Genomic DNA, 27,304 nt, shown 5'->3' on the forward strand with positions numbered 1-27,304 from the left:
AACAAAGTTATAACAAAGTATTGTTTGGTTTATAACATATGTAAGTATAATCTGTATAATAATAGCACAAAAAGAGGAGGAGGGAACAGAAGTAAATGGGAGTTACCTTTTTTTTTCTTTTCTTTTTTTTTTTTTTTTTTTTTTTGAGATGGAGTTTCACTCTTGTTGCCCAGGCTGGAGTGCAATGGCGCGATCTCGGCTCACCGCAACCTCCGCCTCCCAGGTTCAAGCGATTCTCCTGCCTCAGTCTCCCTAGTAGCTGGGATTACAGGCATGTGCCACCACGCCCAGCTAATTTTGTATTTTTTAATAGAGACGGGGTTTCTCCACGTTGTTCAGGCTGGTCTCGAACTCCCGACCTCAGGTGATCTGCCCGCCTTGGCCTCCTAAAGTGCTGGGATTACAGGTGTGAGCCACTGGGCCTGGCCAGGAGTTACATTTATATATGTCACTGGAATTCAATTATTATAAATCAGAAGTATTATAGATTCTGATAAGATCTATATCGGAAGCCTTAGAGGTTTTGTTTTTTTTTTTTGAGACGGAGTCTCGCTCTGTCACCCAGGCTGGAGTGCAGTCATTGCAACCTCTGCCTCCCGGGTTCAAGCAATTCTCCTGCCTCAGCCTCCCAAGTAGCTGGGACTACAGGTGCCTGTCACCATGCCCAGCTAATTTTTGTATTTTTGATAGGGACAGGGTTTCACCATATTGGCCAAGCTGGTCTCAGACTCCTGACTTTGTAATACGCCTGCCTTGGCCTCCCAAAGTGTTGGGATTACAGGTGTGATCCACCATGCCCAGCCTTTTTTGTTTGTTTGTTTATTTGAGACAAAGTCTTGCTCTGTTGCCCAGGCTGGAGTTCTATGGTGCGATCTTGGATCACTGCAACCTCTGCCTCCTGGGTTCAAGCGATTCTTCTGCTGCAGCCTCCTGAGTAGCTGGGATTACAGGTGTACGCCACTGTGTCCAGCTAATTTTTCTATTATTCATAGAAACGGGGTTTTCCCATGTTGGTCAGGCTGGTCTCGAACTCCTGACCTCAAGTGATTTGCCTGCCTCAGCCTCCCAAAGTGCTGGGATTACAGGCATGAGCCACTGGGCCCACCAAGGAAATAACTTTAAAAAATAGTAAACCAGGCCGGGCGCGGTGGCTCAAGCCTGTAATCCCAGCACTTTGGGAGGCCGAGACGGGCGGATCATGAGGTCAGGAGATCGAGACCATCCTGGCTAACACGGTGAAACCCCGTCTCTACTAAAAAATACAAAAAACTAGCCGGGCGAGGTGGCGGGCGCCTGTAGTCCCAGCTACTCCGGAGGCTGAGGCAGGAGAATGGCGTAAACCCGGGAGGCGGAGCTTGCAGTGAGCTGAGATCACGCCACTGCACTCCAGCCTGGGCGACAGAGCGAGACTCCGTCTCAAAAAAAAAAAAAAAAAAAAGTAAACCAATAATTAAAGAAATTCAGGCCGGGCGCGGTGGCTCAAGCCTGTAATCCCAGCACTTTGGGAGGCCGAGGCGGGCGGATCACAAGGTCAGGAGATCGAGATCACAGTGAAACCCCGTCGCTACTAAAAATACAAAAAATTAGCTGGGCGCGGTGGCGAGCGCCTGTAGTCCCAGCTACTCAGGAGGCTGAGGCAGGAGAATGGCGGGAACCCGGGAGGCGGAGCTTGCAGTGAGCCGAGATTGCGCCACTGCACTCCAGCCTGGGCAACAGCGTGAGACTCCGTCTCAAAAAAAAAAAAAAAAAAAAAAAAGAAATTCAAATGTTAAACTATAAAAGATTCACGTAACGAAAAACCAGTGAAGGAGGAACAGAAGAACAGAAAGACAATACGACATATCAAAAAACAAAAAGCAGGCTGGGCATGGTGGCTCACGCCTGCAATCCTAGCACTTTGGGAGGCTGAGGAGGGAGAACTGCTTGAGCCCAGGTGTTTGATACCAGCCTGGGCAGCATAGAGACATCCTGTCTCTATCAAAAAAAAAAAAAAAAAGCAGGGCATGATGGCGCATGCCTGTGGGCCCAGCCACTCAGGAGGCTGAGGCAGGAGGATGGCTTGAGCCCATGAAGTTGAGGCTGCAGTGAGCCACGTTTGTATCATTGCACTCCAGCCTGGGTGACAGAGTGAGACCCCATCTCAAAAAAGGAAGGAAGAAAGGAGGGAAGGAGGGAGGGAGGGAGGGAGGCAGGGAGGGAAGGAAGGAAGGAGGGGAGGAAAGAAGGAAGGAAGGGAGGGAGGGAGGGAGGGAAAGGGGCAGGGAGGAAGGAAGGGAAAACAAAAAGAAAAATGGGATACTTACATCTAATATTATCAATAATAACGTTAAATGTGAATGGGCTAAACAATTGTATTAAGTCTGCTAGGGCTGCGTAATGGACTGAATGTTTATGTCCCTCCCAAATTCGTATTTTTTTTTTCTTGTTTGTTTTTTGTTTTTGAGATGGAGTCTCGTTCTGTCGTCCAAGCTGGAGTACAGTGATGCCATCTCGGCTCACTGAAAGCTCTGCTTCTTGGCTTCAAGAGAGTCTCCTGCCTCAGCCTCTCGAGTAGTTGGGTCTACAGGCACGTGCCGCCACGACTGGCTAATTTTTGTATTTTTAGTAGAGACAGGGTTTAGCCATGTTGGCCAGGCTGGTCTTGAACTCCTAACCTCAAGTGTTCCTCCTGTCTTAGCCTCCCAAAGTGCTGGGATTACAGTACTGAACTATCACACCCTGTTGCAAATTCATATTTTGAAACCCTAACCTGCAATGTGATGGTATTTGGAGATGAGACCTTTGGGAGGAAGTTGGGGCTCTCAGACGTCATGAAGGTGGGACCTTTGTGATGAAATTAGTGCCCTTCTAAGAAGAACTTGCTCCCTATCCTCAGCTTATTCTGTGAGGCAAGTATCACCCTGATGCTCTAACCGAGAGAGAGAGAGAGAGAGAGAGAGAGAGAGAGAGAGAGAGAGAGACAGAAAAGAAAACAAGGTTGGTTTTAACATCTAAAAATCAATATGTATCTGATAAAGGACATAAACACATTTTATCAGAAAAAGCATTTGACAAAATCACACACTTTTTCATAATAAAAAACACTCCACAAACTAGAAAATTTTCCAGTGTAAAGCGCATTTATGAAAAACCTGCAGATAACATCAGACTTAATAGTAAATGATCAAATGCTTTCCACCTGAAATCATCAATAAGACAAGAATGTCTGCGTTCACCAGTTCTGTTCAACAATGTACAGGAGAGTCTAGCCAGGGCAATTAGGCGAGAAAAAGAAAGAAAAAGCATCCAGGTTGGAAAGAAATCATATCGTCTTTATTTGCAGATGATATGATTTTGTATGTAGAAAATCTTTAGGAATCCACTAAAAAAAAAGTTTAGGAAAGTTGCAGAGTACAAGATCACTGTACTATAAAAGTCAATTTTATTTCTGTACACTATAATGAATAATCTGAAAATGAAATTTAAAAAACAGTTTCATTTACAACAGCATAAAAATAATAAAATATTTGTTACAAAAATTAGCCGGATATGGTGGCACGTGCCTGTAATCCCAGCTACTCAGGAGGATGAGGCAGGAGAATCCCTTGAACTCGGCGGGGAGGTGGAGGTTACAGTGAGCCGAGACTGTGCCATTGCACTCCAGCCTGGGCCACAGATTGAGACTCCATCTCAAAAAACAAACAAAAAATAAAATATTTGGGAAAAATATTAATATAATAAAAAAATGTAAAATGTATACATTGAAAACTACAAAACATCACTAAAAGAAATTAAAGAAAACCTAAATAAATGGAAAGACATTCTGTGTTCATGGGTAGGAAGACTTAAATTGTTAAAATGGCAATACTCTCCAATTTAATCTATATATTTTGCATAATCCCTGTTAAAATTCCAGCTGTCTTTTTGCAGATATTGACAAAGTGTTCCTGAAATTCTTAAAGAAATTCAAGGGATTCAAAATGGCCAAAACAATCTTGAAAAAGAAGAAAGTTGGAGGCCCCACCCTATCTAATTTCAAAACTTACTACTAACATAAAGTAGTCAAGACAGTGTGGTATTGGTATTAGGATGGACTATACATCAGTGGACTAGAATCGAGGGTCTAGAAACCAATGCTTGCATTAATGATCAGTTTAACAAAGGTGCCAGTTCAATGGGGTAAAGAATAGTTTTTTCAGACAAGATCAGGCTCATTCAGGGTGGTATGGCTATAGACAAGAATAGTCTTTTCAGCAAATGGTTCTGGGACAGCTGGATATTCACATACAGAAGAATGAATTTGAATCCTTCCATCACACTGTATACAAAAAGTAACTCAAAATAGGGCCAGGCACGGTGGCTCATGCCTGTAATCCCAGCACTTTGGGAGGCTGAGGTGGGTGGATCACCTGTGGTCGGGAGTTTGAGACCAGACTGACCAACATGGAGAAACCATCTCTACAAAAATACAAAATTAGCCTGCTGTGGTGGCTCATGCCTGTAATCCCAGCTACTCAGGAGGCTGAGGCAGGAGAATCGCTTGACCCCAGGAGGCAGAGGTTGCCGTGAGCTGAGATCGCGCCACTGCTCTCCAGCTTGGGTGACAGAACGAGACTCTGTCTCATAAACAAAAAACAAACAAACAACAACAAAAAAAAACCCACAAAATAGATTATAGACCTGAATGTGACAGCTAAAACTATAAAACTCTAGGTAAATCTTCATGATCTTGGGTTAGGAAATGGTTTCTTACATATGTACCAAAAGCATAGTGACAAAAGAAAAAATACGTAAATTGGACTTGATCAAAATTTAAAACTCTTGTGCTTCAAAGGACGATACCAATAAAGTAAAAAGAAAACCCACAGAATGGGGGAAAATATTTGCATGTCATATACTTGAAAAGGGCTTTGCATTCAGAATATATAGAGAACTCTTACAACTTAAAAATGAAAAGACAAATAAAATGGTCAAAGGATTTGAATGAACATTTCTCCAAAGAAGTTATACAAATTGCAAAAGCACATGAAAAAAATGCTCAACATCATTATGATCAGGGAAATGAAAATAAATAAAAACTCCAGCAAGATACTACTTTACACAAAAGTGAGTGTTGGCAAGGATGTGGAGAAATTGTAAACCTTACATGTTACTGGTGGGAATTTAAAATGGTGCACTACTGTGGAAAACAACTTGGCAGTTCCTCGAAATGTTAAACATTAGCATTACCAAATGATCCAGCAATCCTGCTTCTAGATGTGTAACCAAGAGGAAGGAAAACATAGGTTCATACAAAAACTTGTAGCAGCATTATTCATGATAGGCAAAAGGTAGAAACAAACCAAATATCCTTCAATGACAAATAGGTAAAAAACATGTGATAGCCATACAATGGAATATTATTCGGCCATAAAAAGTAACAAATTGCTGATATATGCTACTATAGGGATAAAGTTTGAAAACATTGTAAGTGAAAGAAGTTACTCACAAAAGGTTGCATATTGTGTAATTTCATTTGTATGAAATGTCCAGAATAGGCAAATCCATAGAGATAGAAAGTAGATTGTTTGTTGTCTAGGTCTGGGATGTTGGCAGTGGGGTGGGAGGAGGGTTGCAGAGAGCAAGGGGGAGTGGCTTATGAGTGTAGAGTGTCTTTTTGAAATGATAAAAATGTTCTAGGTTATGGATGCACAACTCCATATATAGTAGGAACTATTGACTTGTACAATTTAAATTGGTGAATTGTATGTTATGGTGTGTAAATTATATCTCAGTAAAGCTTGTATGTGTGTACATATATAAAATATTGAATGGTGATAGGTACTATGGAGAAATATAAAGTAGGCAGGGAAAAAAAGAAGAGTTGGGGCTGAAGGTTGGAGTTTTAAATAAGGAAATCATATTTGGATTCACTGGGATTATGTGAACAAAGACTTTCTGGAGGAGGTGAGTGGGTCAGGTGGTTATTTAGGGAAAGAACTTTCTAGGCTGCCTGGGTTTGGACCTGGGCTCTGTCATTGTTTGAATGTATGACCTTGGAAAAGTTATTTAATGGTCCTGTGCCGCCATTACTTTATCTGTAAAATAATAATAAATAGTATCTATTTCAAAAGGTTATTGTGTGGATTAAATGAATTTAAAAAAGAAAGCATGTAGAACAGTACACTGGCACTATGTAAAATGCCTTATCATTATTTTCCTCAGTTCCTACTGCAAGCTCACAGCCCTTGCATGCTAAGATGGAAGCACGACGGGAATGTTGGATGATACAAGGAGGCCAGGTGGGGCTGGTGCAGAAGAAGCAAGAGGGAGGATTGTAGGGCTTGTGGCTTTAGCTTTGTAAGATGGGAAATCAATGGAGGGTTTTGAGCAGAGAAAAGAGAAGATCTGATTCATGTTTTAGCACCAGCACTCTGGCTCTTGTCCAGCACACTGAAAGGGGACAAGGACACAATCAAGGAAACCAGTTCTAAGCGACTGTAGTAATGCATGTGAGAGACGATGGTGGTGGGAGAAGTGGCCAAATGGTTCCACTACGAAGACAGATACAACAGGCTGTATTTAAAGATACACTATTCATACACATGAAAGAGCTTGCAGTTTTGACCTGAGCAGTTGTCGGAATTAAGCTCCCACATATTGAGACGAAGGAAGTCTGGGAAGAATGAGAGGGAGCCCTTTTTAATTTTTTAATGGGGGTGGAGTGGGGTAGTGGGGCGACTGATGGGGGATCAAGATTTCAATTCTGGACATGAATAACTTGAAATACCCATTACACATTCAAGTGGACTGGAAAGAGGATGGACGGATCATTGGTTCTTTGACCAACACGTATAAAAATCCCACTCTGTGCCAGGCTCTGTGTAGGCTCTGGAGATACGTGTGAAAATACTAAACCACCTCCTTAAGAGCTCACTTTCTAATGGTAAGACCGGTCATGAGGAAGTTAGCAATCAAGCGAGGTCAGGTAGGTGAGGTCTTTAACTCTTCGGATGAGAGAAAAAATGTACAATTGCTATTACTGATTTTAACATTCCGGGTATTGCAAGGACCAGCAGACGGGCCTAAGAGCTGCTACTCCTCCCAACCCGGGGCTGCCAGGTTATCTCCGCCTCAGTGCGGGCCACATTTTTAGCGCAGCAGAATGGCAGCATTGCGCACGCGCGGCCTCTGTCTGGAGTCCTAGGAGATGGACTCGGAAAGCCTCCGCGCAGGCGTAATTCAAGGGCCATGAGAGTCTGAGACTGGGCTTGGGGCGGGGCGAGCTCGGAATGCGGCTGCGCACTGGGCGCTCTCGCCCGGGAAGCCGCAGTCTCGAGAGCGCTAACGAGGTGCTTCGATAGTCTCTGGCCAGCCTTTCTGCGCACCCGGTGTCGTTGCGCTCTACCCCGGGCGGGGACGTCCGCCGGGCACGGGAGGGATCCAAGATGCCGGTGAGGAGAGTCGCTTCGCCTCTGGGGTTTCTTCTCATCCTCGCGGCCTGGCCCGGGGGCGCGGCCGTTGCCATGGAGGCGCGGAGCAGGCTGGCTGCCTGGGTGGGGCGGGGCAGGCTCGGTCGTGCGGCGGAGGTGGTTGGAGAGCCTGGCTAGTCAGCCCCGGGGCCGCGGACGTCCGGCCGGCCTCGAGAGGGGCCTGGGGGCAGGCCCTGCCGCCCTCGTCGCTGCTGCGTCCCGTGGGGCCTGCGCCGCTTATCAAAAAGGCGCTGGGCTGGAGGTTGCTCTCTGGCTCGCAGCCCTGCCTGCTGAGCGGGGCGTCTGGGGGTGGCCACGGAGGGTCTCTTTGGATGCTCCACACCTCGTTAGGCCTTTGCGCCTCGGAGCAAGCTCAGGGAGGCAGCGGAGCGAAGGCTGCCTGCCCCTATTCCGAGCCCCAGACTCCGACTCTCCTAGCCTGGAGCTGTCATTTCTCTTGTGGCGCTTTAGCTTATGATGCAGAATGAAACCTGTAGGTGTCTTTGTGTGTGTGGGGGTGTTATGTTTATCTTCCAGGATTTCACAGATTGTTATCGTGAACTTAATAATGGGGCCTTGTAAGACCCCTTGTTAGGGGTCATGGAGGAAAATTGAGCCATGGCCGCTTATTTAGTGGTTGTGAAGCCTGGCATAATTATTTAATCTGTCTGGGTCCTTAGTGCCCAAGTAAACTTTACCTCATGGGGTTGTTATCCGCGTGAAATAATGCACAGGAGACTAGAAGGACAGTGCTTGACATTTAAGATTAAACGTTCTATATTTGTACCTGTTCACTGCTTTCAAGTTTTTAATTCAATAAATATTGGGCGCCAACCACGTGCTAGGCCTTGAAGATACAACATTGAGCAAAACCAGGTTCTTGAACCTGGAAAGAGAGAGGCTTGCCTTCTTGGGCAGAGGTGAAAATCATACGTATTTGCAGAAATAAGACACAAAACCTTAATGAATGAAGTGAGTGGGTGTCCTACAATAGAGAGAAGTAGATTCTGGTGAATTGGAAAGTATTGCCATGTAAGATTGATGGTCTGCAGATGATAACAGGTCATTTTTTTTTCCTCCCAAGAAGAGACTTTAGAAATCATTTTTGTGAAATTTCTTAATTTTAGCAACTAATTCAGAAGCTCTTTAAATACTATGAACCAAACAAAAGAAATTTGTGGGCTGAATTCAGCCTCTTGACTACCTGTTTGCAACCTCCAGTGTAGACAGAAAGACGTTAATCAAATAAGGAACAAGCAAAAGTAAAATTCGTGTCCAGGAAGGGGAGAGCAGGTGCTTTCTGAGCCTATAAGAGTATTTGACCTAGTCAGGAAGTCTTCCCAGGTGAAGTGGCTGTTGAGTTCTGAAGGATAGGTAGATGTTAGCTAAATGAAGAGGCCACTGAAGATGGTTCTACGTAGAAGAAACAGCACCTGGAAAGGCCAGTGGTGAGGAGCCTGGTGACAAGAAAAGGCCAAGAAGCTCAGTGTGGCTGTGGCATGGATGAGTCAGGCAGAATATCTTGTGAAATAAGCCCAGAGAAGCAGACATGGGTGGAAGCCAGACCTTACAGTCCACCTTAAGTATTCTGGTTTTTGTCCTGAGATCTATGGGAAACCACTGAAGAATTTTTAAGTAGGAGAGTGACATGATTAGATTTGTGTTGACACTGACTGCTATTTGGAGAATAGGCAGTAGGGCAATCTAATTAGATTCAGGAATATAGTTAGGAGGCAGTAATCCAGGGCCAAGATGATGGTAATTTAGACTAGTGTGATGAAGGCAGAGATAGATAGAAGTGTATTGTACTGATATAATCTGTTACTTGTCAGTGACAATGTCAAAGTCAATGACAATGGCTTATATTTGTTTCTCTTTAATGCTTAGAAGAGAATCTGAAACAGTAGGAATTTAACAAGTATCTGTTCAACTAAACTGTCCTTTTCACTTCAATAATAGGATTGTGTTTCATTATATTTTCTTAATCATAAAATTTCAGAAATAGCTGGGTGCGGTGGGTCACGTCTGTAATCTCAGCACTTTGGGAGGCCGAGATGGGTGGATCACTTGAGGTCAGGAGTTTGAGACCAGCCTGGCCAACAAAATGAAACCTCATCTCTACTAAAAATACAAAAATTAGCTGGGCATGGTGATGGACGCCTGTAATCCCAGCTACTGGGAAGGCTGAGGCAGCAGAATCGCTTGAGCCTGGGAGGCAGAGGTTGCAGTGAGCCGAGATCATGCCACTGCACTCCAGCCTGGGTGACAGAGTGAGACTCTGTCTCAAAAATAAGAAAAAAACATTCAGAAATGGAAACTTTACATGCACAAATGCTCATAAGGTTAGGTAATATAAGGCATTTTTCTTTGCCATTAGACTTTCATTTCTGTCTTTATCTTATTGTTGTCTTCTGTAGAGAAGGCATATATGGATATATTACATAATAAAAACCATTTTACAGATGCATGATAGGGGATAAAACTAAAGTCTCAGGGGGAAACAGAGGTCCTACTATATTCTTGAGTTAAAGTTGTTAACCATAGTCACATGTGTTTTTCTATAGGCAGGAAACGCTGGGTCAGAGACTTTTGTGCAGAAAGACAATCTAGAATATATTGGTTCAGTTTCTGCTTGTACAGCCTTTGCCACAAATGTAAACTAGATTTTCTCTCCCTTTTATGTTTTAAAAGAAACTATTTTCCTTTTTATATCTTTTAATAAACTTTTCACTTATATGTAAGATCTTTAATTGCATTTAACAAATACTTACGAAGTGTTTAATGTGTGCGAGGCACTGAGGTGGCAAAGTAGCCTTTTAAAATTTATACATTTAATCTGTTGAGGGTAAAAATAAATGTTCTTTTCGTTATTTGTAAATATTATCTCCAACAGATCAATAAATCAGAGAAGCCAGAAAGCTGCGATAATGTGAAGGTTGTTGTTAGGTGCCGGCCCCTCAATGAGAGAGAGAAATCAATGTGCTACAAACAGGCTGTCAGTGTGGATGAGATGAGGGGAACTATCACTGTACATAAGACTGATTCTTCCAATGAACCTCCGAAGACATTTACTTTTGATACTGTTTTTGGACCAGAGAGTAAACAACTTGATGTTTATAACTTAACTGCAAGACCTATTATTGATTCTGTACTTGAAGGCTACAATGGTAAGTGAATATTTACTTTTTAAAAAAACACCCTTATTGAGACATAATTAACGTGCCGTAAATTCACCTATTGCAACTGTACAGTTTGATGAGTGTAGTAAATGTATACAGTTATGAAACCATCATCACAATCCAGCTTTAGAACACCATTGTCATCCCCAAAAGTTCCTTTATGTCCGTTTGCAGACCCACCCCCAAGCAACCATTGATCTGCTTTCTGTCACTGTAATTTTGCCTTTTCTTGAAATGTCATATAATATGTCACCTTGTTTATCTGTTTTCTTTCACATCAAATAATGTTTTTGAAGTTTATCCTACTAGGATTTTCATAGGGATTGTGTTGAATTGTCATTCTGACAATATTGAGTCTTCCAGTCCATGAACATGATACTTCTCTCCATTTAAAACGTTGAAACATTAATTAATTATGGACAGGGTCTTGCTCTGTTGCCCAGGCTGGAGTGCAGTGGTGCGGTCATAGCTTACTGCAGCCTTGAACTCCTGGGCTGAAGCTATCTTCTCCCTTCTGCCTCCTAAGTAATGAGAACTACAGCTGTGCACCACCACACCTGGCTAATTTTTTTGTTTTTGTAAAAACTAAGTCTTGCTGTGTTGCTCACTCAGGTCTCGAACTCCTAGGCTCAAGGAATCTCCTGCTGAGGACTTTCAAAGCACTGTGATTTCCCATGTCAGCTACCATGTCCAGCTTCTCTCCATTTATTTATGTCTTAATTTCTCTCATCTGTATTTTGTAGCTTTTAGTGTACAAGTCTTGTACTTGTTTTGATTAATTTATTCCTAAGTATTTTTTTGATGTTATTGTGAATAGGATTGCTTTCATAATTTCAATTTTGGATTGTACGTTACTAATATATAGAGATGAACTTGATTTCTTTAGGTAGGTTTTGTGATAAAATTCAAATATCAAATTTATGATTTTACGGTTCATAGGTTTTTAGTTCATTTACAATGTTGTGCAGCTGTCACCACTGTCTGTTTCCAGAACATTTCTATCACTCCAAAAAGAAACCCTGTATCCATTAGCAGTCACTCCCAATCCATTACCACCTCCCTTCCCCCAACCCAGCAACTACTAATTTGCTGTCTATATCTATTCTATGAGTTTGCCTGTTCTAGACATTTTCTGTAAATGGAGTTATATGCTATGTGGCCTTTTGTGAATAACTTATTTCACTTACAGTGTTTTCAAGCTTCATCTGTATTGTAACATATAAACGTATATCAGCAATTCCTTCTTTTTTTTTTTTTTTTTTTTTGAAACAAGTCTCACTCTGTCGACCAGGCTGGAGTACAGTGGCGCAATCTCCGCCTCCTGGGCTCACGCCATTCTCCTGCGTCAGCCTCCCAAGTAGCTGAGACTACAGGCGCCCGCCAATACGCCCGGCTAATTTTTTGTGTTTTTAGTAGAGACGGGGTTTCACAGTGTTAGCCAGAATGGTCTTGATCTCCTGACCTTGTGATCTGCCCACCTTGGCCTCCCAAAGTGCTGGGATTATAGGCGTGAGCCACCGCACCTGGTCTTTTTTTTTTTTTTTTCTTGCGACGGAGTCTTGCTCTGTCACCCAAGCTGGATTGCAGTGGTGTGATCCTGGCTCACTGCAACCTCTGCCTCCTGGGTTCAAGTGATTCTCCTGCCTCAGCCTCCCGAGTAGCTGGGGCTACAGGTGCCCGCCACCATGCCCAGCTAATTTTTGTATTTTTAGTAGAGATGGGGGTTTCACTATGTTGGCCAGGCTGGTCTCGAACTCCTGACCTTGTGATCCACCCGCCTCGGCCTCCCAAAGTGCTGGAATTACAGGTGTGAGCCACTGCACATGGCCAGCAATTCATTACTTTTTATGTCTGAATAATATTGTATAGATATATCATATTTTGTTTATCCATTTATTAGTTGATGAACATTTGTTGTTTCTGCTTTTTAGCTATTACAGATAACGTTACTTTGAACATTCTTTTACAGATTTTTGTGTGAAAATATGTTTAGTTTCTCTTGGGTATATACCTAAGAGTGGAATTACTGGGTCACATGGTAACTCTTTAACGTTTTGAGGAGCTGCCAAACTTTTCTACAGTAGCTACACCATTTTCTCTTCCCATCAGCAATGTGTGAGGTTTCTGATTTCTTCACATCTTTGCCAGCACTTGTTATTATCTTTTTGATGACTGCCCTCTTAGTACCCACAATTGATTTTTGTATATTGACCTTGTATCCTGCAACTTTGCTAAACTTGCTTATTAATTCTAGTACTTTTTTTATGTTTTGGATTTTTTGTAAATTTTGTAGGATTTTCTCCATGTAAGAATATGTTGGCCAGGCACAGTGGCTCACGCCTGTAATCCCAGCACATTGGAGGCCAAGTCAGGCGGATCACGAGGTCAGGAGTTCAAGACCAGCCTGACCAACATGGTGAAACCCTGTCTCTACTAAAAATAAAAAAAATTAGCCAGGCGTGGTGGCACATGCCTGTAATCCCAGCTACTTGGGAGGCTGGGACAGGAAAATCACTTGAACCCTGGAGGCGGAGGTTGCAGTAAGCCAAGATCACGCTACTGCACTCCAGCCTGGGCGACAGGGCGAGACTCTCTCAAAACAAACAAAAAAAAATGGGCCGGGTGCGGTGGCTCACGCCTGTAATCCCAGCACTTTGGGAGGCCGAGGCAGGAGGATCACGAGGTCAGGAGATCGAGACCATCCTGGCTAACACGGTAAAACCCCATCTCTACTAAACAAAATACAAAAAATTAGCTGGGTGTGGTGGCGGGCGCCTGTAGTCCCACCTACTCGGGAGGCTGAGGCAGGAGAATGGTGTGAGCCCAGGAGGCGGAGCTTGCAGTGAGCCGAGATCGCGCCACTGCACTCCAGCCTGGGCAACAGAGCAAACCTGTCTCAAAAAAAAAAAAAAAAAATGTCGTTTGCAAGTAAAGACAGTTTTTACTTTGTCCTTTCCAGTTTCCTTAAATTTATTTTTGTTACCTGATAGCACCTGGAGACTAGAACCTCCAGTAAATGTTGACTAGAAATGGTGAGAGTGGACATTTTGGTCTTGTTCCTGACCTTAGGGAAACTGCATTCATTCTTTCACCAGTATGATGATGTCTGTAGATTTTAACAGATATCCTTTGTAAGTTTGAGGAAGTTCCCTTCTGTTCTTAGTTTGCTGAGAGTTTTTGGATTGTATATTGGATTTTGTCAAATATCATTTTTTTCTGCACCTATTGAAATAATCTTTTTTTTAAAGGTTTGTTAATATGGTAAATGACATTGATTGATTTTTGAATGTGAAACTAGCTTTGCTACTTGGTCATGATGCATTGTTCTGTTCATATATTGTTAGATTTATTTGCTAAATTAAAAAAAATTTGGCATCCATGTTCATGAGGGATGCAAGTATGTAGTTTCCTTCTAATGCCTTTTTCTGGTTTGGGTATTGTGATAATGCTAGTTTCATAGAATGAGTTAGAAAGTATCCCCTTCTTTTCAGTTTTCTGGAAGAATTTGTTTAGAAGTATTATTTCTTAAATGTTTGGTAGAATTCATCAGTAAAGCCATCTGGGCTTGAAGTTTTCTTTGTGGGAAGGTTTTCGACTATTGATTCAATTTCTTTAATAGACATAAGACTATTCAGATTATGTATTTTTTCTTTTCCTTTTTTAGTCAGGGTCTCACTCTGTTACCCAGGCTGGAGTACAGTGGCACAATCACAGCTCCCTGCAACCTCCACTTCCTGGGCTTAAGCAATCCTCCCACCTCAGCCTCCCCAATAACTGAGACTACAGGTGTGTGCTACCATGCCTGGCTAATTTTTTTCTATTATTATTATTTTTTTCTTGAAACAGGGTCTCTATCGCCCAGGCTGGAGTGCAGTGGTGTGATTGTGGCTCCCTGTAGCCTCTACCTCCCGGGCTCAAGCAATTCTCCCACTTCAGCCCCCTGAGTAGGTGGGACTATATGTGTGTGCCACCACACCATGCCCAGCTAATTTTATTTTTATTTTTTATTTTTTTGGTAGAGATAAGAAACTATGTTTCCTAAGCTGGTCTTGAACTCCTGGACTCAACCAGTCCTCCCATCTCAGTCTTGCAAGTCACTGGGATTACAGGCGTGAGCTACCATGCCTGGCCAGGTTATCTATTTTTTCTTTTTTTTTTCTTTTTTTTTTTTTTTGAGACGGAGTCTTGCTCTGTTGCCCAGGCTGGAGTGCAGTGGCACAGTCTCGCCTCACTGCAGCCTCTCCTTCCCTGGGTTCCAGCGATTCTCCTGCCTCAGCCACCTGGGTAGCTGGGATTACAGGCACACGCCACCATGCCTGGCTAATTTTTGTATTTTTAGTAGGGACAGGTTTCACCATATTGGTCAGGCTGGTCTCAAACTACTGACCTCAGGTGATCCGCCTGCCTTGGCCTCCCAGAGTGCTGGGATTATAGGCGTGAGCCACTGTGCCTGGTCAGTTTTTTCTTAAGTGAGGTTTGGTAGCTTGTCTTTCACAGAATTAGTCTGTTTCATCTAAGTTGTCAAATTCATTGGCAAAAAGTTGTTTATACTATTCCCTTATTATTCTTTTAGTATGTTGAACGTACTGGTATAACTTTTCTCATTCTTGATATTGGCAACTTAGTATTTTCTTTTTTTCCTGATTAGTCTGACTAGAGGTTTATCAATCTTATCAGTCTTCTCAGAGAACCAGCTTTTGGTTTTATTAATTTTTCTTTCTGTTTTTATGTTTCCTATTTCATCTATTTCTGCTCTGATCTTTTTTTTTTTTTTTTTTTTTTCTCTTACTTACTTGGGCTTACTTTCCTCTTTTCTTTCTACTTAAAGTGGAAGCTGAGGCCATTGTTTTGAGACCTTTTTTCCTAATATGGGAGTTTAATGCTATAGATTGCCACTGAGTGCTGTTTTAGTGTCATCCTACAGATTTTGACATACTGTGTTTTCATTTTCATGTAGTTCAAAATACTATTTTACCTCCTGATTTCTTCTTTGATCCTAGGTTATTTAGAAATGTGTTAGTTTCCAAATATTTTTAGATTCTCTAGAGATTTTCGGTTATTGATTTCTAACTTAATCTCAGTTTAGTTAGAGAACAACTTTATGTGCCTTGAACCTTTTTAAATTTATTAGGACTTGTTTTATGACCCAGAATATAGTTTTTCTTTTAGTTGTTGTTTTTTGTTTGTTTTTGTTTTTTTCAAGACAAGGTCTCACCCTGTCACCCAGGCTGGAGTGCAGTGGCACTGTCACGGCTCATTGCAGCCTCAGCCTCCTGGGCTCAAGTGATTCTCTGGCTTCAGCCTTCCCAGTAGCTGAGACTACAGGTGCATCCTACCTTGCCTGGCTAATTTTTTTTTTAAATTTAGTTTTAATTTCAATTAAGTTTTTGGGAACAGGGGGTGTTTAGTTACATGAATAAGTTCTTTAGTGGTTGTTTCTGAGATTTTGGTGCACCCATCACCCAAGCAGTGTACACTGTACCCAGTGTGTAGTCTTTTATCTCTCACCCCCCTCCCACTCTTTCCCCTGAGTTCCTAAAGTTCATTGTATCATTCTTATGCCTTTGCATCCTCCTAGCTTAGCTCCCACTTGTAAGTGAGAATATACGATGTCTGGTTTTCCATTCCTGAGTTATTTCACTTAGAATAATAGTTTCTAGTCCCAGCCGGGTTGCTGCCAGTGCCATTATTTCGTTCCTTTTTATGCACACCTGGCTAATTTTTAAAATTTTTTGTAGAGATGGGGTCTCACTGGGTTGCCTAGGCTGGGCTCAGGTAATTCTCTTACCTCAACCTCTCAAAGTGCTGGGACTGTAGCATGAGCTACGGCACCCAGCCCAGAATATAGTTTATTGTTTTTATTTATTTATTTACTGTATTTTTTGAGACAGAGTCTCACTCTGTCGCCCTGACTAGAGTGCAGTGGTACTGGCTAGAGTGCAATGGTGCAATCTTGGCTCACTGCAGCCTTTGCCTTCCAGGGTCAAGCAATTCTTGTGTTTCACCTTCCCAAGTAGCTGGGACTACAGGTGTGCGCCACCACACCCGGCTAATTTTTGTATTTTTAGTAGAGGTGGGGATTCACCGTGTTGGCCAGGCTGGTCTCAAACTCCTGACCTCAAGTGATTCGCCCTCCTTGGCCTCCCAAAATTCTGGGATTATAGGCATGAGCCACCCCGCCTGGCCATTGTTTATTATTTTTAAATAATATTAATAATAATAAATAGTGCCTATCTCTTAGGATTGGGATGGAAGTTAAATAAGAATGCAAACATAACTGGGAGGTACAGCTGTAATCCCAGCTACTCAGGAGGCTGAGGCAGGAGGATTCTCTTGAGCCCAGGAGTTTGAGGTTGCAGTGAGCTATGATCATGCCACTGCACTCTAGTCTGAGTGACAGGGCAAGACCTCATCTCTTAAAAAAAAAAAAAAGTAAAGTACATGGCCTAGCACATAGCAAATTATCAGTAAGTGACAGCTGTTGTCCTTACTGAATAGACACATTAAATTATTAAATAAAAAATAAGCTTATTTTTTATTTAATAATTTAATGTGTCTATTCAGAAATGCAGTCTATGAGTTCATACTTTCCACTTCTTTGAGTGTAGTGTTATATTCCTAATAGCAGAGTTTGAAATATTTAGTCAGTTTGAAAAAATTGAGACTTTTTTATTCCCGTGTGTAAAAAATGGCTTCTGGTATGATTCATTTATTTTCACAGAAAAGTCTGAAAAGTATGTTATGATTATTTTCACAAAAAAAAGTCTGAGAAAAGTTGAGGTTAACTGAATAGAGTAGTAATAGTTGAGGAACCATTTTCATATATGCCATCACATCCAAGGCTATCTTCTCTTACTATACTGTGTCCTGGCCAACTACTCCAGCCCTCTGTTTCCCCACATCTACTCTTGCTTTTCTCCAATTCTTCATCCACAATATAGCCATAGTGATCATGATGTCACTCCTTTGATTGAAAAATCATTCTATGGCTTCATGTTGCTTTTAGGATAAGGTCTAAAAAGTTTAATATGGTCCTTATTACACTGTGTGATTATGGCATTGTCAGTTTCTCTAGCTCTGCCTGTATCCACCTTCCCTTTCTATCTCTGTTTCTTCCATTCTTGTCTCATTTCAGTCCTCAAAATTTCCATTCTTTTTCTGCCTCTTACTGTCCACACTGTTCCTATCTGATTCTTGTATTTCAGATCTAAACCTTACCTCTTCTGGAAAGTCTTCCCTGACCCTCTCTCCCTTTTTCCCACTACAATTCCTCTGCCCAGTTGATGTCCCTGACTCCCATCTTGAACTCCGTGTTTCTCATTCTGAATACTCATTATCATGATAAACCCAAGAGTATACACATCATAAGATTAAGGATTGCATTTGTCTTGTCATTCTGTCTCTAGTGCCTAGCACAATGCCAAACGCAGGTATGGTAAATATTTGTTGAATGAATGAATTTAGGTATTTAGAAAGTTGAGATTTTATCTGTAATTACCTGTAATAATTATATTGTCATCTTTTTGTTAACTCTGTTTCTTACAGTTGTTACTTTAAAACAATTGTTTAAAAATACACTTATTTTAGGACTAAGAAAAAAAGCTATCATTTTACTGATACTTTCTATGAGATGTTGTGTTGGTTACTTGAAGGAAATTGTCTCATTTGGTTCTTACTATCAGTGGCGAGTTTTCTTATCCCCATTTTACCGTTGAGGAGACAGTCTCTGGGTAGATAACTTGTCCAAGGTCAGTGGCTAAAAAGTGGCAGATGTGATTTGAGACAGGTCTTTCCACTCTAGAGCCTGTATTCTTTTGCTGTGCTTATAATACCTTCTCCAGTTTAATGTCCACAATAAGTACTTTATATACACATGATAAGAAATGTCTCATAATTAGATATATTGGAAGATTTTTGCATTTAGGACTTGGGATGCTTTTTATTAATTATTAGGGATATCTCTCATTGACTCTGGTGCTGTAACAGTGCTTTGTGCATGTGGTACAGACTACACAGTGTAATTGTTGATAATAAAGGTGAAACTTGTGTGAGAATAAATTTTGAATCCAGGGAAAAAATTACATCACAGTGTCAAAGGAATTAATTTTAAGAGCTATTGTTCTGTAGCATTAGACTTTTAAGAAGTAACTGATTCTCTTCATCATTTTCAGGGACTATTTTTGCATATGGACAAACTGGAACAGGCAAAACTTTTACCATGGAAGGTGTTCGAGCTGTTCCTGAACTTAGAGGAATAATTCCCAATTCATTTGCTCACATATTTGGTCATATTGCAAAAGCAGAGGGTGATACAAGGTAAAAGGAAATTCTTTTATTTTCTAGTATTGAGAAGTACAAACACAGAAAAGGCACATAGGTATAAATTTTATAAACATGTTTTAAAATGGCTCTTACAAATATTCCACTCTCCTCGACTTTTTAAAAATGATGTTTTATTTATAGATTTTTGGTTCGAGTGTCTTATTTGGAAATATATAATGAAGAAGTTCGTGACCTTTTGGGCAAGGATCAGACACAAAGGTTAGAGGTAAGGATAATTGAAACTGGTGGAGTACTTTTTCCAAAGCAGTAGAATGTTTACTAAATTAAGGTCCCCCTTCTTTTTTTAAACAGAAGTTGCTTTTTATATTTTAAATAACCTAGTACATATATAATGTCGTACATCTGCAGACATATCTGGGGATAAATTACTGAAGCAGGATTGCTGAGTCAGGTGGTAAATGATTGGTAAATTTGATATTGCTGCATACTTTAGTATTTTAAGATGTGAGACATACAGCAAGGAAAAGGTTAATCCTGGAATTTTAGTTGGATTGCATCACCAGTAAAATAGAGGAGAATAACGTATGTAGAGTAACATGTAGAACAGCAGTAGCTGCCATTGTAGGATAGTATAGAGCATGTGTAGAACAGCAGCCAGCGTTGCTGAGCTCTTGTAATATGATATAGGCATCCAGTGCAGTAATTGATAGTTGTTGGTAGTAGTAAATAATTAATTTCATTTAATCTTCCCAGCAGTTCGATTTCAGTGATGTGGAAACTGAAATTTAGAGGGGTTTCTTGACTTGCTCAAGGTCACATAGCAAGTGAATGGCAGTATCATCTAGGATTAAGAAGGTGATTCTAGCAGTCTACCATCTTAGCTTGAATTCTGGCTCTGATCTTGAGCAAGTTACTTAATATCTGTGAGCCTTGGTTTGGCCATAAAAATGGAAATAATAATGGTATCTACTTCATAGGATTATTACCAACATTAACAGATCAAAGTGTTTAAATCAATGCCTGACATAAAATAATAAATATTAGCTTTTTTTTTCTTTTTGAGTTTACTGCATAAACGGAGTTTTTGGAGCAATGTATTACAGTGTTAAGGATTGTTTGTGCTTGTTGGACCTTCATGAAGCCTTATTCTCTGATACCATTTATATAGCAAATATAGAAACAAATTTCTTTGTTGCTAGTTTTCAACTTTAGTTCTGATTAATTCTGTGCTTTCATGTCCTAAAAAATTTGTTGTCTTATGCAAATTCTAGGAAAAAATCATTTGGAAAGAACATTTCCATTTTTGTACCAGTAATTATAGATCAGATTTATTCTCAGGAAGATTCTTGTCAATGGTTCTCAACTCTGTTAGACCCAGTGCTCCTTTCTAAATAACGTACATTTTGTAATGCTCTTTTGACTGTCCTGAAATAAAATTCATAAGTGACATTAATAAAATCTACCTATACACATACTTTTAAAAAATTCATATACTACCCTACCATAATATAAAGGAGAATACAAGTAATTAAAAATAAATTTAGGTATGTAAATGCTTAGATGTGACCACACTTGATGACATAATAAAATAGAGGCATATAGAATCAAAATTGTAACAGCTTCAAATGCAGTGTCAACAGGTATGTTGTATTGTTGATCTAAACCCCTTGATTGGTGTTACTGTCAATGATATGGTCTTTTAAAATAGTGACTAGCTCTTGGTAGAGTTTGGAGCAAAATAAAGTACAATTCTTTCCTCAGTTTTTCTGTGTTCTCCTATTATTGCTATATGGAAAAGCACTTTGTCTTTATATGTGAAATAAAGTTACATATGACAGACTCAGATATAATTATCTGGGTCTAGACTCAAATAATTATAAGTAGTTTTTTTTTACCATGTGAATATCTGGTAGGACATTCAAAATTGTGTGGGACAGTTCTTCATTGGGTGAGACTGTCCCACTTATTTCAGGATATTTAGTATCCCTGGTCCCTGCCTGTCAATACTACAGTGTCCTCAAGTGAACCAGAAACTCTTGTGCAAATTTCTAAAACATTCTAGGACAAGAGGGTAACTGTTTCCATTGAGATCCATTGTTATAAACTGTGTTTGTCATAGATATTGAATTCCTATGTTTTTTATGATAAAAATTCTTTGGTAGCATTTCTATCCAGTTTTTTAACTTTCACAGATTTGGAATTATATTTTCTTTCTTCATCTTTCATATTTAATCAGTTATTAGTTGAATATACTTATTAATCGAATTTTGAATTAGTATCATATAGTGACTGGAAAAGACCACGAGTCTGCAGACAGGTATCAGTTTGAAGAATGTCCGTTTTCAGTCTGCAGTGAGAATGAATACAAAAACTGAGAGTAGTTGCTTAAAAACTTTCATAGCAATTTGACATTGGCCATGGCATCCAAGTGCATGATTTTTGTATTTTACAAAATTACCGTATTACAAATATATACATCCCTTATCACAGATTTTTTGAGAAGTATTGATATAAACCAATAGTTTTCAAACCTTTTAAAAGGTGTAAAGCATTTAAACACTTTCATCAAACTAGACTTTATGTGGAAGCTCAATGTGTAAAATTCATGAAAGCGCCCTTCTCTTTAGAACTTCTCTGGGCCTGAAGACCCCTGAACTCCTACAGTGGCCCCCTCAGTGCCACCATGGACCCTCTAGGGCTTTTCAGAGCAAGGTCTAAAATCCACTGGTTTATAGAGATCATCACACTTTTTTTTTTTACTACTAATAAAATTAGGGCTTAATTTATATCCCATGACAGATAAAGGATTTTTCCTAATTTCTAAATTTATCTTATCAATTGTTATAAAAGGTGCGCTTACACACACACACAACATTGAAAATCAACAACTGGAATGTTGAGTGTCTGCGCTTATAACTTTTTCTCCTGGAATTGTTTATCACATTTTCGTTTGTCTTTGATGTCTATGAGGTTTTCCTACCCGTGGAATGATTTTTCCCACTGGCAGCCACAGACTTCTGCCCCAGTTTCACTTTTCATTCTGTTGGTTTGTAGAGGTGACTCTGAACCTTCAAAGTGAATTTTGTTTATACAACGCCACTTGTATTTTAGGTAAATCCATCCTAAATACCTTTTTCAAATTTGGTTAAAAATTCTCGTAAGGTAATTCACAGAAAGATCATATTTTAACATTGATACCATAGATCTGATTATTTCCCTCAGTTGCTTGAAATTCTCCAAATTATTCTTACCATAAAGACCAAAAACTATTCTAAACTTGTCTCTGCCTTCCTATATAACCAGATGTCTCACCTGTTTTTCCCTGTTTCCTGCTCTCTCCAACCACATTGTCTTTTTCGGTTTGTTGTTAAGTGCCTAGTTTTTTCTTATTTCAGGGTTCTTGCACATTTTCTTCTTCTCCTACCTCAATTGACTGTCTACCTCCTTTTTATTTAAAGAAATTTTAGCTTAAACATCATCTTGGGGAATTTTATCCTATCTCCTTAACTAGCTTAGTGTTCTGTACTTTTTCTGTATTTTTCTTCATGTCATCACAATTGAAATAAAATAATTTTTGTGTATACTTCTTCATTTGTATGTTCTTCCTATAGACTGACATCTCCATGCATGTAGGAACAGTGTCTGTCTTACTCATCGCTATATCCCTCCTGTCTAGTAGAGTGTCCAACACATAGGAGATCCTCAATAAATAACTGTGGGAGAGTTATTGATATAGTATGAAGTCTTAATTTTTTTTTTTTAGGTTAAAGAAAGACCTGATGTGGGAGTTTATATCAAAGATTTATCAGCTTATGTGGTAAATAATGCTGATGATATGGATAGAATTATGACACTAGGCCACAAAAATCGTAAGTATAGTATACGTGTAATTGTGATTAAGCCTCTGTGTGTTGAGTATGCTGGTTTAGAAGCAAATTTGGTATGGCACTTTGCCCTGTAGAGACTGAAATTTTTAGGTTTCTTGAAAACCATTCCACTTTGATTATTTACCGTGTAGGGAGCATATATGAATGAAAGATAGCACAAATAATTTTCCATGCCAAGCAAAATTTTGTTTCTTTTTAGTAGTGCCAATCTATGCAACTCTTATACAGCTGTCTCTTGGTAGCTATAATACTAAAATTGGTAATGTTTATTGAGCTCTTAGTGGAGAGTGTTGTGCTAAGTGCTTTATAAGAATGCTCTCTCAGTCCTCACAGGAGACTATGAAGATATTAAATTCTTACTTTATGAATGAAGAAAGTGAGACTTAGTTTAAGTGACTTGTCTAAGTACTATAACTACTAAGTGATAGAGTGAGCGATCACACCTAAGCTATAGCCATGCACGGTGGCTCATGCCTGTAATTCCAGCAACTCGGGAGGCTGAACTGGGAGGATCATTTGAGGTCAGGAGTTTGAGACCAGCCTGGGCAATAGGGAGCCTCTGTCCTAAAGAAACACACCTGGAAGAAACCCAAAAAACCTAGGCCAGTAGTCTGCATTAAGTAGGCACTATAATGCTTCCCTTTTGTTGACAAGAAAAACAAAATTTAAATTAAAAAATTACGTTCTTTTTAGTAATTGTGTCAAGTTTTTAGTCTAAAGAGTAAGAAGCTTCAGCGATGTTATACAGATGCCTCAAACCTAGTACTGGTGATGTAGCTAATAGCAATTAGAAATTAGAGGTGAAAAGGCCGGGCGCGGTGGCTTACGCCTGTAATCCCAGCACTTTGGGAGGCTGACGTGGGTGGATCACTTGTTTAAGACCAGCCTGGCCAACATGGTGAAACGTCTCTACCAAAAATACAAAAATTAGCTGGGAGTGGTGGTGGGTGCCTGTAATCCCAGTTACTCAGGAGGCTGTGGCAGGAGAATCGTTTTAACCGGGGAGGCAGAGGTTGCAGTGAGCCGAGATCGCGCCACTGCACTCCAACTTGGGCAACACAGCAACCAAAAGAAAAAAGAAAAAAAAAGATTAGAGGTAAAAGATGAGAAATAGGAAATGAAAAAATGAAAAATTTTTATAAGTTTCTATGACTTGACCATAGATCTATCAAACCCAAGGAAATCAAACAAAAAAACTTCAAAAATTGATTATATTCTTGTGAACCAATTAATAGAAAAAGACCAAATCTTAATAGAAAAATTAGCGAAAAATATGTATTTTATTTGTAGAAGAACTAAACACAGCAATAAGTATGTGAAAGGCTCTTTAACTTCACAAGTAATCAGGAAAATGCTAAAATGAGAGAGAGAGAGATGTTTCACCCATCAGATTGGATGAAGGATATGTAGGTTGGTGAGACTTTGAAGAAATGGGCACTGAGGATGGAATATAAATTGGCGCAGCCTGTTTGAAGGGCAATGTTAACAGTATCTGTTGACATTTTAAAATACATTCCTTTTGACTCTGTGTTTCTAATTTTAGACATATTCTGGAAGATATTTTCAGATGTAACAATCTAAATAACCGTCAACAAAACACTGATTATGTAAATGATTTCACAAAAATACCATAGACTGTAATAAAGCTGTTAAAAACAATGAGTTAGGCTGAGTGAGGTGGCTCATGCCTGTAATCCCAGCACTCTGGGAGGCCAAGGTGGGCAGATTTCCTGAGCTCAGGAGTTTGAGACCAGCCTGGGCAACATGGAGAAACCCCGTCTCTACTAAAAATACAAAAAAATCAGCCAGACGTGGTGGCTTATGCCTGTAATCCAAGCTACTTGGGATGCTGAGGCAGGAGAATCACTTGAACCTGGGAGGCAGAGGTTGCAGTGAGCCAAGATAGCACCACTGAACTCCAGCCTGGGCAACAGAGGAAGACTCTGTCTCAAAAAAAAACAAGAAAAAAAACAGGCTGGGCATGGTGGCTCATGCCTATAATCCTAGCACTGTGCATGGCCGAGGTGGGTGGATCACTTGAGGCCAGGAGTTTGAGACCAGACTGGCCAACCTGGTGAAACCCTGTCCTACTAAAAATACAAAAATTAACTGGGCGTGGTGGTGTGCGCCTGAAATCTCAGCTACTCAGGAGGTTGAGGCTGGAGGATCACTTGAACCTGAGAGGTGGAGGTTGCAGTGAGCCGAGATCGCGCCACTGCACTCCAACCTAGGCAACAGAGTGAAACCCTGTCTCAAACAAAACAACAAAAAAAACCCAATCAGTTAAATGTGCCTGTACAGACCTGGAAGAATTTCAAAGTACGTTTGTCAGTGGGGGAAAAAAGCAAATTGTAGAACAGTGTGTATGTACTGCCTTACCCCATTTATTTATATGTGAAAAATTGTTAACCCGTATATTTATTTGGGCACTGTGTGTGCGTTTGTGTCTACATGTGTGTATATAAAATACAAAATGAAAGGACAGATAGTAGTGGTTACCCTTAGGGAAGGAGAAATAAAATTGGGGAAAAGGAATGTCAGGAGTTTTCACTTTATACTTTCTGTATGCTTTTATTTAAAAAAATTTAAATACCAGAAATATGTTAATTATTGGTTATTTAATTAAAAATTGTTAACAATATTTCATTCATAGAATGAAATTAATTTAATTCTCAGGTAGTTAGTGGGAACTTTTGGTCTCTTCATTAAAGACTACCGCTTTAATGTTTCAATTCTAAAATCAAAGCTTGCGTAGAAAAGTTCTGCATGAATGTATAGTAGGAAGATAATTTTGGCACTGAGTAAAATTAACAATGCTTTTAAAATACTTTGGAATTTAAGAAAAAAGCTAATACAGGTCTATTGTAAAAAAACGTTTTTTGTTTACACAATGTGTTCATATATTTACACATATGCAAATACTTTGCATATTTTGAATGGATTTTTTTTTTTTTTTACAGAAGTAGGATTATGTATTCTTTTCTAACTTGCTTTTATTTTTAATTTATATGTTATGGACATTTTTCCATGTCTTTAGATCTACCTTTTTTTTTAATGCTGCACTGAATATTGTTGTATTATCTAACATATACACGCAAGTGTTCCTGTGGTTTATATGCCCAGAACATAAATCTTTTTTTTTTTTTTTTTTTTTGAGACAAAGTCTTACTCTATCACCCAAGCTGGAGTGCAGTGGCGCAATCTCAGCTTACTGCAACCTCCACCTCTTGGATTCAAGTGATTCTTGTGCCTCAGCCTCCCAAGTAGCTAAAATTCTCGCCCAGCTATTATTTATTTTTTATTATTATTATTATTTTTTACTTCCTACAGTACACCAGCTTGCATAATTCTCTTTAGACAGCTAAATCAGCAATACTTTTTCCAATTACTTAATGTGGTTTTTTTGGGTGTAAGTTAGTTACTTTTTAGGCAGTATTACTTGGGATTGAAATTATTTTTTGCTAAAGTTACGTCTTTAGTATGAGAAACCTTACAAATTCATTTGTTATCAACAAAGTATAAGATAAATTTCATGTAATGGCTAAGTACACACTCATGCCTTTATGGTTTAGCCATGCTCTCTGGCTTTTGATTGTGATAAAATTAAGTATTTTAAACTGTTCGGGGTGTTTAATTAATTTTAAAGGTACTCTCTGTCACACTTTTTAAGGATTTCCTTTATTTATTAAAGGTTCTGTTGGTGCAACTAATATGAATGAACATAGTTCCCGTTCCCATGCCATCTTTACAATTACTATAGAATGCAGTGAAAAAGGCATTGATGGTAACATGCATGTCAGGATGGGGAAGCTCCACCTTGTAGATCTTGCTGTAAGTAACAGGACGCTGCTTAAGGAATAACTCTTTCTTGTGATCCATTTATTTTATAAATGAATGAAAATTGAGGTGAAAAGGTATAATTTACATATGATTTTTAAGTTGTTACTTGTGTATGTTTATTATTTATTATGGAACATTTTAATTGTAAATGAAAGTAGATAGAATAGTATAGTGATCCCCCATACACTCCCAACTCCAACAATTAGTTCATGGCTAATCTTGTTTCATGTACTCTCACCCACTTCTTCCCTTCCTATATTATTTTGAAGTGAATTCAGGCATCATATCAGGTTTTTACTGTTACATTACTTTTTAACAAAACCTTGGGAAGAATATTCTATTTTTTCAAACATTTTAGCTTTACTTTCATCTCTGTTTTTGCTAGGGTTCAGAAAGGCAGGCAAAAACTGGAGCTACTGGACAGCGCCTAAAGGAAGCTACAAAAATTAATCTTTCACTTTCCACCCTTGGTAATGTAATTTCTGCCTTGGTTGATGGAAAAAGCACTCATGTGCCTTATCGTAACTCTAAATTGACTCGTCTTCTTCAGGATTCCTTAGGAGGAAATTCAAAAACCATGATGGTAAGACTTAATTGGTGATATAGTTAACATCAGGCAAATTTAAGATTCTAATTTATGCCAATAATTGATATGTATCACATTTTAAAAACTTGATTATTTTCC

The 27,304-nt window shown here is 39.6% G+C and overlaps 1 protein-coding gene across 8 annotated transcripts in view; it reads left to right on the forward strand.

Moving 5' to 3' along the window:
* Positions 1 to 7,255: 7,255 nt before the first annotated feature.
* Positions 7,256 to 27,304, forward strand: part of LOC105467169 (kinesin family member 3A) — a 58,790-nt gene continuing 38,741 nt past the window's right edge. For all 8 annotated transcript variants that reach the window (XM_071098481.1, XM_071098478.1, XM_071098482.1 and 5 more), the window contains exons 1-7: positions 7,256 to 7,412; positions 10,324 to 10,597; positions 18,781 to 18,925; positions 19,073 to 19,157; positions 22,656 to 22,761; positions 26,471 to 26,610; positions 27,005 to 27,202. In XM_071098481.1, coding sequence (XP_070954582.1) covers positions 7,407 to 7,412; positions 10,324 to 10,597; positions 18,781 to 18,925; positions 19,073 to 19,157; positions 22,656 to 22,761; positions 26,471 to 26,610; positions 27,005 to 27,202 — 954 coding nt within the window. In that variant the 5' untranslated portion in view covers positions 7,256 to 7,406. The remainder of the gene's footprint in view (positions 7,413 to 10,323; positions 10,598 to 18,780; positions 18,926 to 19,072; positions 19,158 to 22,655; positions 22,762 to 26,470; positions 26,611 to 27,004; positions 27,203 to 27,304) is intronic.

The sequence above is a fragment of the Macaca nemestrina genome, chromosome 6 (assembly GCF_043159975.1).
Source record: "Macaca nemestrina isolate mMacNem1 chromosome 6, mMacNem.hap1, whole genome shotgun sequence".
NCBI classification, from domain to species: Eukaryota; Metazoa; Chordata; class Mammalia; order Primates; family Cercopithecidae; genus Macaca; species Macaca nemestrina.